Source organism: Lithobates pipiens, unplaced genomic scaffold (genome assembly GCF_037356315.1).
Source record: "Lithobates pipiens isolate NorthernLeopardFrog02 unplaced genomic scaffold, aLitPip1_a1.2 Scaffold_16, whole genome shotgun sequence".
NCBI lineage: Eukaryota > Metazoa > Chordata > Amphibia > Anura > Ranidae > Lithobates > Lithobates pipiens.
This window is the reverse complement of record NW_027507748.1, coordinates 580,469,574-580,482,404: the sequence shown is the minus strand read 5'-3', so window position 1 is coordinate 580,482,404 and position 12,831 is coordinate 580,469,574. Positions and strand designations below refer to the sequence as shown.

The 12,831-nt window shown below is 37.8% G+C and overlaps 1 protein-coding gene across 1 annotated transcript in view; it reads left to right on the top strand.

Annotated features, from left to right (window-relative positions):
* The window catches only part of COPZ1 (coat protein complex I subunit zeta 1), a 31,215-nt gene extending 18,733 nt beyond the window's left edge, over nucleotides 1-12,482 (top strand). The window contains exons 4-9 of the mRNA XM_077483789.1: nucleotides 1,893-1,984; nucleotides 5,776-5,831; nucleotides 7,028-7,105; nucleotides 7,779-7,830; nucleotides 10,180-10,218; nucleotides 11,429-12,482. Of these exons, the coding sequence (XP_077339915.1) occupies nucleotides 1,893-1,984; nucleotides 5,776-5,831; nucleotides 7,028-7,105; nucleotides 7,779-7,830; nucleotides 10,180-10,218; nucleotides 11,429-11,476 (365 nt within the window). The 3' untranslated portion in view covers nucleotides 11,477-12,482. The remainder of the gene's footprint in view (nucleotides 1-1,892; nucleotides 1,985-5,775; nucleotides 5,832-7,027; nucleotides 7,106-7,778; nucleotides 7,831-10,179; nucleotides 10,219-11,428) is intronic.
* Nucleotides 12,483-12,831: the final 349 nt, after the last annotated feature.

The following is a 12,831-nucleotide window of genomic DNA, read 5'->3' as shown; positions in this document are numbered from 1 at the left end:
TTTCAGTGAAAACTCCTTCTGAATCCATAAATCAGAAAAAAACTGGAATCTTCTATAACGTAATGACACGTCCCTTCACCAAAAACTTATGGACATAGAAAAAACACCCCACTTGTGAAGATAAAGATGTCTTCTTACCAGATGCTGTTGACTATTTAATTAAAAAGATAGTCAAATAGGCTTATGCAGGTTGATTCCCTGCTCACATGGAATAGAGTGGACCTTGTATGGACAGCAGCTTCTCCTCATAGACTCAGAAAGGTCATACAAAAAAAGCCAAACAAAAATCCATAGCGTGACACCGTTTAATAATAAAAATAAATTTTAAAAAACATAAGGCCAAATGGCTGCTTACATATGCCGGTGCCCGACCTTGCACTGGGGCTGCTTGCTTGAAACAAACTTTTCGTAATGAATACGTAGTTCCTCGTGGTGTAGGGCGTGCGTTCCACCAAGGAGCAGCCGATGACCAAGGACGACCGGAACTATACTTAAACGAACGTGACTGGATACCGCCTCGACGTACGTTTCGTTTGACACGTCATCAGGAAGCGTACCCAGTCACAAAGTCAGCGTTCTTTATGGTGTCTCGATCAATCCATAGACCAATCGAGAGACACTTAATTTAATGCGCAGCCTCAGTCCCACTTAAGGCTAACAACAATACATGGTTCAATTGTTGTTAGCCTTAAGTGGGACTGAGGCTGCGCATTAAATTAAGTGTCTCTCGATTGGTCTATGGATTGATCGAGACACCATAAAGAACGCTGACTTTGTGACTGGGTACGCTTCCTGATGACGTGTCAAACGAAACGTACGTCGAGGCGGTATCCAGTCACGTTCGTTTACGTATAGTTCCGGTCGTCCTTGGTCATCGGCTGCTCCTTGGTGGAACGCACGCCCTACACCACGAGGAACTACGTATTCATTACGAAAAGTTTGTTTCAAGCAAGCAGTGCCAGGTCGGATACGGGCATATGTAAGCAGCCATTTGGCCTTATGTTTTTTAAAATGTATTTTTATTAAACGGTGTCGCGCTATGGATTTTTGTTTGGCTTTTTTTGTATGACCTTTCTGAGTCTATGAGGAGAAGCTTCTGTCCATAGGAGGTCCACTCTATTCCATGTGAGCAGGGAATCAACCTGCATAAGCCTATTTGACTATCTTTTTAATTAAAGTAGTCAACAGCATCTGGTAAGAAGACATCTTTATCTTCACAAGTGGGGTGTTTTTTCTATGTCCATAAGTTTTTGGTGAAGGGACGTGTCATTACGTTATAGAAGATTCCAGTTTTTTTCTGATTTATGGATTCAGAAGGAGTTTTCACTGAAAAAAAATCACTGCTTTGGACTTTGGATTTATATCTATATAAGTTGTTTTTTGTTTTCTTTTTTGGGTGTCACCACCCAATTGGGCACTTCATTCATTTATTACTGTTCTTATTATATATTTTGATTGTAATTTTTTGTTTTTTTTGTTTATTGTAGTGTTGTGATATGGTGTTTATCACTTTAGATGTTATATGATCATCAAAGTTTCACATTTTTTGATTGTTACTTATATTTGTTTAAGCGCCCCTACCATCAGTATATTCTTAGCACGACAAGTTGTTTTTCTTGTTTTTTTTTAGGGAGCAGCTATCCAGTGTTTTATTTTATTTGATTCACTGAGTATTGGTTAAATCTTTTAGTTTTAGTGGCGCAGAGTTTACTAGTCGCTGTTTTTTCAGCTACTTTTTTTCACAGTCTTTGGAAGTACCCGATATTTGTGAAAAGCAGGACTATTCGTCCTTTTTTGTAAAATAATTTTTCAATACAATGCTATCTGCGGTTTAGATGGTCTCTTGTGAATTGCCATAGATTGGATTTGTCATTCTCTTCTTGTCTCTGCAGGTGAAATAGCTCTTCTTGAGGGTCTGACTGTGGTATATAAGAGCAGCATTGACCTGTACTTCTATGTTATTGGAAGTTCTCATGAGAATGAGGTAATTAAAACAGTGTATTCTGCTTGTAAATCCTTTTATTTTTTTTCCTCATCTTTACATATCACTTTGTGTAATGAGTTACGTTCTTTGCTTTTTTTTTATTTTTTTATTTTATTATTTTTTTTTTATTTATTTTTTTGTAAGGAATAAAGCAAATTCTATTTTTTTTTTTTTTTAAATGTGAAAATGAACTACCTATGATTTTGTTGCATGTCTTGACATTAGGTTATCATTCATTTAACTATCCCAGTATGGCTGAGCCCCTGCTTTTTGTTTAGTCTATGCATGCTTTGCAATACAAGTAAATCAAAACTGAATATTAGGAAAACTGCTAAATACACAGATTAAATTAATATTTGGAAGTTGTTTTACTTGCTGTTGGATTCATTTCTTTGTCCATCCAGTTTTGAGCTCTACACATAGCGTATCCCTGTCTGTAAGTGCACTTTTAGCCTGTTTAAAGGAAAGGCAGAAGACTGAGTTCATATTTCTATTCTCTTAAAGTGAGCCTGTGCACAGACTATTCACATTAAGAAGTAAAAGCACTTAAAAACAACAAGCCTTCAATCACCTCTGTAGCTATAGGAACTTTATCTTCAATGTTCACAACAGATACACTCTCTTTTCCTATTCTCTCTGCACCTTGGCAATCTCTATGCTTTCTGACTTGGGATCCATTCACTGTTTCACAACTATGAAGGTGTGACACTGCACACCCCATTTTTCATGATGCGTTTAAGGCAACCCATTAATTTCAGTGGGCTGCCCTACCTGCAAAAATTGAAATTTAAAAAAAAAAAATAATTTATTTTGCGCTGCACTAAAACGCTTGGTAAGATGCAGATAGTCAAATACCTGTGTGGTCCATCTGCTGGTGCTTCTGTTTGTTTACAAGCAGCCACTAAATAGATCACACAGCCCCTGCCAGTGCTGAATGTTCATTCACAAGTGTAAAAGATCCTTCAGTGCCAGAAGGGCTGTGTGATTTTATCTGCCAGTTGCTTGTAAACATACACAACACCATCTGATGGATCACAAAGCTAATACAGCTTTGAATTATCTTTTAATAATGCTTCTGTGGTGAGTGGAGTGGTCCCAGTCCCCTCCTGTGCCAAATGGTGGCGCTACTCTCCAGTATGTGCCTTCTGCCAGTGACTTGTGCTGTCAGTCGGCCCTGATTTTGTTAATTGTTTCCTTGCTAGATCAGAACCTGAGCCACAGATAGGAATGGAACCATGTGCATGGAGTTAACTCATGGATCACCTGGGGGATTTAATAATAATTTTAATATGTGGTGGTAATTTACTACTTTTAATATTGGACTAGTTCTGGGCCATTGACTGACTGTACTGGAGCAAATAAGTAAATTACATTTTTGGAACATGTGCCTTCAAAAACATGTCCGCATTGAAAGATCCCATTTTTGTATCCCGATACTTGAGCTTTATTCTGATTGGTGGTCTTAACGGCTAGTAGGGAAACTCGGGAGATTAAATGAGAGCCCAGGCAAAACTTACATTAGAATATAATTTTAGCTATCCTATGTACAGATCACTATGACGTTCACTTTTCACGTTACCGTCATATGTCTCCAGTATGCTCGATATGCTCAGTTTGACTTGCCCATCCGGCAGTCTCTTCTGGAGGGTGCTCCTGGCAGTAGCAGGCACTCTGATGTCATCAAGTACAGTGCAGGATGAATAGCCCTGCTTTGTATGTGAGGACACCAAAGGGTTGCCAAAAAGCAAGAGCATCAGGTACAAGAGGAAAGCCTTGTAACTACTTATAGTGCCGCTCCAGGTGCTCTGCTGGTAAATAATTCCAGTATCTCACAGCAATGTAAGGGCGTAAAACTGTCTTGTGCTCAATCCAGAAAGCCGTGGAGCATGAGGGGATGAGACGCAGCACACTACTAGCTCAACAGGTGGAGAAGAAGAATGTGAACAGCCTCAGCCTGGATCTACTCATGCCCCTCTGATATATTTCACTACGCCCACCGGGGGCCTTAGTCATAGAGGTCTATAACCTCTTTGTGTCATTAAGGCACCTATTGTGTTTTCGGACTATCCCCATCCTGAAAAGGGTCACAGATTATCAGACTGCCATAAAGCAGTGAGTTCGTGTAAAACATCTAAGTATGGGTTTCATGAATTCCGTAGATTTTGCACTAAATGTTGTCTTTGTGTGTAATTTTTCCTCTTCCTGCTCTCATTAAATTAGGATATTGAAAAAGAGGAATAGCATTTAAGTGATTGAACTCAGCCATTAACTGGTTTTGGTAGAGGTAAATACTGACACCCCTGAACCTCTCTAATGGCTTTCAAATAACTATTAAGTCATCTTGCATAAGCCATTATGACTTATTGGTTTTAGGGTCACTTTAAATTGTTTGTTCAACCTGATATAGTTCAGTAAATGATTCTGAATAGCACTTAATTTTGAACTCTGTGGCCTACATTCACACTGCATTAAATATAGATTTATGTTACAAGAAATTACCCTACTGCTGTTCTAGATTGTAGCTTGATATCTCTGCAGCAGCTAAAATCCTGTCTTGGAAAAGGTATATTGGGTCTTGGTTTATGAACCACTTAAGCCCCGGATTAAAAATTGACGTCCTTTTTTTCTCCACAAATAGCTTTCTTTTGGTGGTATTTGATCACCTCTGCAGCTTTTAAACAAACAATTGCGACAATTTAAAAAAAAATTATATATATATATATAACTATTTTTTCCCTCAGTTTAGGCCGAAACATATTTTGGGTAAAAAAAAAATTGCAGTAATTGTTTGGTTTGCACAAAAGTTATAGCGTCTACAAAATAGGGAATAGTTTTATGGCATTTTTATACATTTTTTTTTTTTTTTTTTTTTTTTTTTTACTAGTAATGGCGGCGATCAGTGATTCTTATCATGTCTGCGACATGCTGGACAGATCGGACACTTTTGGCGCTATTTTGGGACCATTTACATTTATACAGCGATCAGTGCGATTAAAAATGCATTGATTACTGTGTAAATGTGACTGGCAGTGAAGTGGTGTGTGTGTGTATATATGTATGTATATATATATATATATATATATATATATATATATATATATATATATATATATATATATATATATATATATATATATATATAATTTACATATACACACACCTGTAATGTGTGTGTTTGTTTTTTAAATTACGATTAAGCTTAATATCCATGGTGACAGTGAAGAAGTGGGCAGCTGAATATATTTATTCCCCATTGCTTATCATTGCTTTTGTTCAGTGTTGCCATTATGTACGATTACATAACCATTGCTATGGTTTGCATGTCATTTTTTTAATTATGATCTCTATTTAAAAAAAAAAAAAAATGTATAATTTGTGGCTTTATAACACAGAGCAGGGGTATCTCAGTCTTCTTTTTTTTTTTTTTTTTTTTTTTGTTTTGTTTTCCAGACAGACCTTAGCTACTTTTCAGGTCACTGTTTTTGGTTCTGTCACTGCTCTACCTCTTAATCCTGTGCAGCAGCACACGCAGTGCAGCATGAGAGGGAAGTTGCACTTGAATCGTGATTTAGTCCTGTGACAGTGACAATTTCCACGATCTGTGTGGCTGGTAATGAGCCATTTGACAGTTCAGTTTTAGTTAAATCATACTAGCTTTTCTGAAAATAATGCTTGTCGTTTGCTAGAGTGGTCTCCCTTTCCATTTTGTAGTCAATTGTCTGATCTGCATGTTAAGTTGATGGCTGCTGGTGTAATCTCACATCCTGCATTTCTTTTCATCTCCCATACAGCTCATGTTGATGGCTGTTCTGAATTGCCTTTTCGATTCATTAAGTCAGATGCTCAGGTATGTGATAAGATATTTGCCATGTAACCAAAACATTTTTGTCCTGTGCTTCCTTTTGGTGACACCAATTTCCATTATATCATACATGCGTTGTTGGCTGTATTTATGTAGTTAGAGACATATACTCACAGTTTACACATATCCTCATATAAACACAAAGACTGTTTTTGCAGGTGCTTGCTCCCACTTGCCATTTCCTAGCCTAGATGAGCATGATGGATCGTTTAAATATGTGTTTAGCTATTTTAAGACCTATTTTAGGAATTGTGACAATGTAGAGGGTTATCGCCTCAAAGTAGTAGTTGCTAACTGTGTTCCTGTATCTCTTGTGGACACCTGTGGCTGGATGTTTCTAAGAAGAGGTCTGCCCCATTATGGCAGATGTACAGGTCTGGAGAACGAATAGCAGAGAATCGCAAAAGTCCCATAGAGATGAGAGACTGTTAGGAGGTTTGCGCTATATCATTTCCACAAACTGCATTATTCGTTTTGGTGGAATAACCCCTTTAAAGAAGCAGCATTGTGAATTATATTAAATATAAGATTTAGAACTGAGAAGAGTTTTTAATGTCAAGTTCCAATCACAGCACAGGGTTAAAACAGGACATCACCTACCATGTTTACTTTTAGTTTATGCATGTTCCGTGGACTTTCAGTGCTGGTGGGGAACTTTGTTAGAATTATTGTGATCAGAGACCGGCATACTGGTCCCCTCAGACTAATGAGATGGGATCGACAAGCATCCTGTGTCTGGTAGGTATTTGGTACAAAAGGGTATGCAGACACTCTATTTTCCTGCAAAGGCTCTCCCTTCTCTTGACTTTAGTTTCAAAGGAGTCCTGGGATGCTACAGAGTGGGGCTGAATATTTTTTGTCATGCATAAATCGTACTCCTTTGCGTTGCTCTGCACATTAAAATCCCCCCAAACATGGTGTTGCCACTGTGGTCTTAGGAGATCTCTGGGTCCATGACGCACCATCGCTATCTTTACTCTTCCCTCATTCTACATCCATATAGAAAATATGGGAGGGACATCTGAATGACCAGAATGTTGAGTTTAAATTAAGATGTGAAAAATACTTTTTGAAGGGAAAAACATTCCCTTAGTTGTATGGCTGGAGTTCTGTTTTAATTGTGAAATATTTGTTTTTATTGGCCTGAAGTCAAATATATTTTTTATTTTTTATTTTGATAGAAAAAACGTAGAGAAACGAACACTCCTGGAGAACATGGAAGGGCTGTTCCTTGCAGCTGATGAAATTATAGATGGAGGGTAAGCGACGTCTTGATGTCTGTCCTGACTTTTCATGTGTGACAGCTAATATTCAGTGACATCTGTGCTTTCAACTAAGCGTTGAGTGTCATCAATAAGGAAATCTATGGAGTATTGCCGTACCCCATAGTGCTGCTGTTTCTAGTTTGGTATTATGCCATCTAAACCAAAACTGCTTTTCACTTCTACTTTCCAGGTTATAAAGTCTTTAACATAAAATACTGCATTGATTTCTTGTCTCTTAAAAAGCCGGAATGTTTTCTGCCAAAATAACTGCCAGCAGCTTAGTAGTTAAACATCCAACATGAACATCCAAGCAATTCACATTCACAAATGAAGACAGTAAAATCCTCCTGTGATTGTAAATAGAAGTGTTAATCTGGAAGTTGTACATTTTCCGTCTGTGCTTGTTTTTGTTTGAATTGTGAGAGAGCAGCCGTTACCACCATAGAGACTCTACAAGGAGAACAGCTCCTAACAATGTCATTACAGCATAAGTGCTGCTATGTAGCCGTGTAATGACATCATTAGGATTGATTCCATCATAGACTTCTGCAGATTGAGCTTCCGTGCTTCAGCTATAATGGAATGTAAGAAGAGGCTCTCTTTAACTCTTCTTTGTCTGGAAGGATTTGGTTGCTGTTAATCAGTCTTTCTTTTTCTCTCTGTACAGAGTCATTTTGGAGAGTGACCCCCAGCAAGTGGTTCATCGTGTTGCACTGAGGGTATGTTGAAACAGTGTATAAAACAAGAACTTTGTAGAGCAAAAAATGCTGGTGTTCACCCTGTCTTACTCTACACTGCACTAGATACATGAGGCAGAATCAAAATGGTTGTTCTATATTAAATGCTTAACTTGTATAGAATAGACCAGTGTTTCTCAACTCCAGTCCTCAAGAGCCCCAACAGGTCATGTTTTCAGGATTTCCTGCAGATGAAATGGCTGTGGTAATTGCTAAGGCAGTGAAACTGATTAAATCACCTTTGCAAAATAATGGAAAACCTGAAAACATGACCTGTTGGTGCGCCTTGAGGACTGGAGTTGAGAAACACTGGAATAGACATTGCCTGGAGTTCATAAAGACTGGCACAGGCAGATTTTGTGAAAGTGTCTCTCATGCATTCTTAAAGTGGTGCAGCATGAGCCAAATCCAAGTACAAATTCTAGACGGGTGTATGAATTTAGCGCTTTCTTCACAACTTTTAGAATGCATGAATGCACTAAATTCATACACCTGTCTAGAACTTGTACTTGGATTTGGCTCATGCTGCGCTACTTTAAGAATGCATGAGAAAGACTTTCGTAAAATCTGTCTGAGCCAAGTTTTCTCTCTGTAGACCAAAAGAGTTGGTCTTAATTAGCTCCACTTTGACATTTGGCACAATAGATGTGACACAAGGTAAAAGTGGCTCATTTTATAACAACCTGAATTGGTGCAAAAGTCGCTGTCGGAACCAAAAGTATTGCAAATGCTTCATGAATTTGGTGCAATATATTAACAAAACACTCATTCCCGTCTCATGAGTTTGCACAGACTGTTAGACTGGGTTCACATATATGCAATTTGAATGCGTTTTGAACCAACTTCTTATGGAGCTGGTTCACATATCTGCTGGCCGCGGTGCGTTTTTTTTTTGTTTAGTTTTTTTAAGAGTTTTTTAAAGAGTTCTGTGCAGATTTCAATCCAGTTCAGGTGCAATTTCAAGTAAAAATTTGCACTGGACTCCTTTTAAAAATTGTGCTGAAGCATCGGCCGGACATGTGTGAACTGAGTCTAAAGAAGACTTGCATATGCACTGATTGTTGAAAGCAATAAAGAATCAGATTTTTGAACTGGTTTCAAACTCCTTCTTTCCCAAGCCTGTTGCAAGTATTAACTGTTTTTTAGGATTACCTTTAGATACCACAGAGCTTAGAGAGACAAAACTGGTTTTACATTTTTTTTTTTTTTTTTTTTTTTTTTTAGTCTGTGTTCGTCAAAAAAAAAAAAAAAAAGAAGAAATAATAACTTCCATTTTGCGCAACCTCCTCCAAATCTTAAATATTTATTTTTACTACTGAGATCCAACTTCCTGTTAGAGAGTTTCTGTTCATTCTCCATAGTCCGACTGTATTCATGAACGTAGCCAACTTCTCTTGCTGGCTCCAGAGCTAAACTGGAGAATATGAGGACCCCCCACCAACGTGTACTGCTTATTCCATAAATGGAAGTGAGGTGTAAAAGGAGAGGTTTTGGATCTAAAGGAGAACATTACAAGGAGGCAGAAAAACACAGTAGGGATTAAGTTCATGAAAAATAGGTTACAGGGCAAATATGTAAGTGATGTATATAGATTATTTTTTAGCAAAAGGATACTTTGTCACTCTTTCTCAGCATGTCAAAGAAGAAAGCTACACAGAATCTAGTTTTACTAGCAGTGCCCATTTCTGATACTTTACCTGGAAATGTCCTAATATTTTTCCCACCATACTCTTCAAGATTACATTGAGGACATTGGCCTGAACACATTGTTGCCCTACGTCATTCAGGGAGCCATTTTAAATAAATATCATTGTAGATTGTGTACATTAGTAGTAAAAGCCTTTTACTCTTGTAAAGAACTCTTTGTTGAGTAATATAGGAACTGTTGGATGCGCTTTTGAGCGTGCCGTTAGATTTGCCAGTGGTGAAGTGGTTAAGTGCCGTATCACCATATGCTGTTTCTCTTACTAGCATCTGTCCCATGGGCCCTCCACACAGCTCACAGTGAACGGCCTGCTGAGAAGGCAGATTTATGAACCCCCATTAGCATGCTGTTACACTGTTTGCTGTGCTCTCATAGGGATCTGTGCCCAGCTACTGGCAGAGCCACCTGCAGAGCTACCAAATGATGGAAGAGTTGTCATTGGCACTGTAGCAGAGCAAAGATCGGTGGGGTGTCTGGAAGTCTGGAGGTTAATATGGAGAAAGGCATAGCGGGGGATGAAGGGGGTGCTTGGGGTGCCGTCTGAGTGTTTGGTGGAATGGTTTTAAAATTGTATTCCTGGTACTATTATTGTAGCATATGAAGTCATTTTCTAATTCTATTTTTAGGGTGATGATGTTCCTCTCACAGAACAAACTGTCTCTCAGGTAAGCATCCCTAACTCCAGTACATCAGACTTCCATGATGACATTACTTACTGTGTTTTCGGGAAGAGTGGGGTAGGGATTTAAATGTGCTACAAGAAGCTCACATCCCTCACCCTTACGCAAGTAAATATGTAAGTGGTGTCTGATATGTAAGAATGACAGTTTGGCATTTAGTGATGCCTTTCCATTATCATTGGCTGGCAATGGCAACAGTTTACATTTTTTTTATTTGCATGTGTGATCAGTATTGTGTCTGCTTGGATTCTAACATTCCCAAAGGTATACATTGATTGACCTGGGCTTTGAAATGGGGCTCAATAAAATATTTGGAGTAAAGGAAACCAAACCTAATTGTTTTAAAAAAGAAGAAAAAACTGCAATGCCACCATACATCTAGACAGCTTCTTGTAGCAAATTTTGGTGTGTGTTTTTTTTTTTATTTTTTTATTATTTATTATATAGACTAGCGTGATTGTGTACATTCAGGACAAGAGTACATATGCCAACTAGGCTAGGGCTTAAAAGTGATTATGATACAAATATGTTCTTGAAATCAAATCTTTATTATTTTGTGGAAATAACATGGTGTGGGCAGATATATATTTTTTTGCCAGACACAGGTTATGTCATGCCCCGCCAAGCCTGTGCGTGTACAATAATTTAGAGGTGAAGCCTCTATTAATCTACATGTAATACCCCCCCCCCATTGTGTTTTGCTGGTTAGAGGGCATGGAGGAGAAGCGAGGGAGTGGGCTGTAATTTACCACTGTGCTGCTCAGATGTGATGGGGTGGAAATGCTCAGCATAGAAACTCACTGAAAACTAAGCATGTGCAGAGTTGCCACCACAGCTGCCAAGTCCTTAGCTGAATTGGGGACATGAACAAAAGGAGGAGATAGAGAGCAGCAGGATCAACCAGTTTTTTTGCAGAATACAAAAAACTAATCTCATAGTGACTGAGTGAGTAAACGGCATGTACTACACAATTTATAGATGGGTTTTTTTTTTTTTTAGAATGTGGGTTTAGTAACATTTTAACCTGTGTATATTTATTGGTCTACTTGGAGAAATACAGACTATATGCAAATGAAACAAAAAAAAAAAAAAGGTCAGTTAATGAATATCTGGGTACCGTGTCCATGTTGACTTTGTGTATTAATATTATCTGTTCCCTTTTTTTTTTTTTTTTTTTTTTTTTTTTTTTTTTTAGGTTCTGCAGTCTGCAAAAGAGCAAATCAAGTGGTCACTTCTCCGATAGCAACTTCATCTGTTCCAGGACATATCCATTCCATCTTATTGGGACCTCCTGTATAGTTCCCAGTTCCTACCCTTTGACTGTTTATATTCCTATGGTTTAGAGCAGTGGCACTGATGTCTACCACAGCAGCAAGAGGCAATAACTCATTGCATTGAAGTGCATTACAAATGTTTGCCTTCTTGTTAAAATCTTTATTTTATGTATCCAACTTTACATTTGGCTACTGGTATGTGGGAACAGTGTGTAATTGGTTTCCTATCCTGCTGATGGTGACAGCATAGATGAAGTACATATGACAGCCCTAACGTTTAAAAATGATCATTGTGTCAAGTTGCAATTTTTATTGTAGAGATTACAAACAAATTCATGCTTTACATTCTTGCTGTCACTCAGTAAATTAGTTTACTGAGGGCCACAATTAGTTATAAATGTGATTTATTATTGGAAATGGCATTGTAAATTTATATAATGGACAGAAAATAGTTCACACTATCTCCATCCCTCTCAGCTTCATGGGAGATTATTCACATACTGCCTTACCCATTTGAACAGTTAGAAATTTATTTGCTCATCTAGGGATATTTGGATTTTTATATCCACAGCACACAGGTTAAAGATGGCCACATGCATTACAATTGGACTACATAGCTCTTGGTAAACACAAAAGAAGATTGTAAAATAATAATGTCATATGTGTGGCCAGCTTAAGACGCATGATGCATGGATCAAAGGGAGGCATTTCTTTTTTAACAAACTGAAATTGTGTATTATAATTTTGAGGACCAATGTAGAGTATGCCATGTATACTTGTACTATGTACTTCACCTTGAAAGCACAACTTTAATACTAAAACTTGCTTCTGTATTTGATAGTAGGATCATAAATCCTTATACTGAAGTCCAGAAGCAGCTGCTTTGTACTGAAGTTGTGGCCTTCTATTGCTATCCAAAGTGCTGTACAAATTTGAGACCTTTATAATGATTAATAAATGACATACAAATATTAATATTTTGGTTACATTGCTCATTTCGAATTTGACAGCAAGTTATCTCCAACCACTTAAAGACTAGTCCTATTTTTAATTTGTAATCAGAATTGAACACACAGGATCTGCGTTACTAAAATGTAAGTTTGTAAAAATACCGGTTTATGTGACCCCACTTTCCACTACTGTAAATCGGGCCCAAGTTTCATGCACATGTGAATAAATCAGTCCCCTAGTTTATATACAAATTTCAGTGTTTTCTGCATCTCTGTCCTAAACAGAAAAGACTTAGATCATTGTTTCTGTTTTTACATTATTGGTATTTAGAATCCCAAAAGTTTAATCCTAAAGTCCAAAGACAGGTGGCACA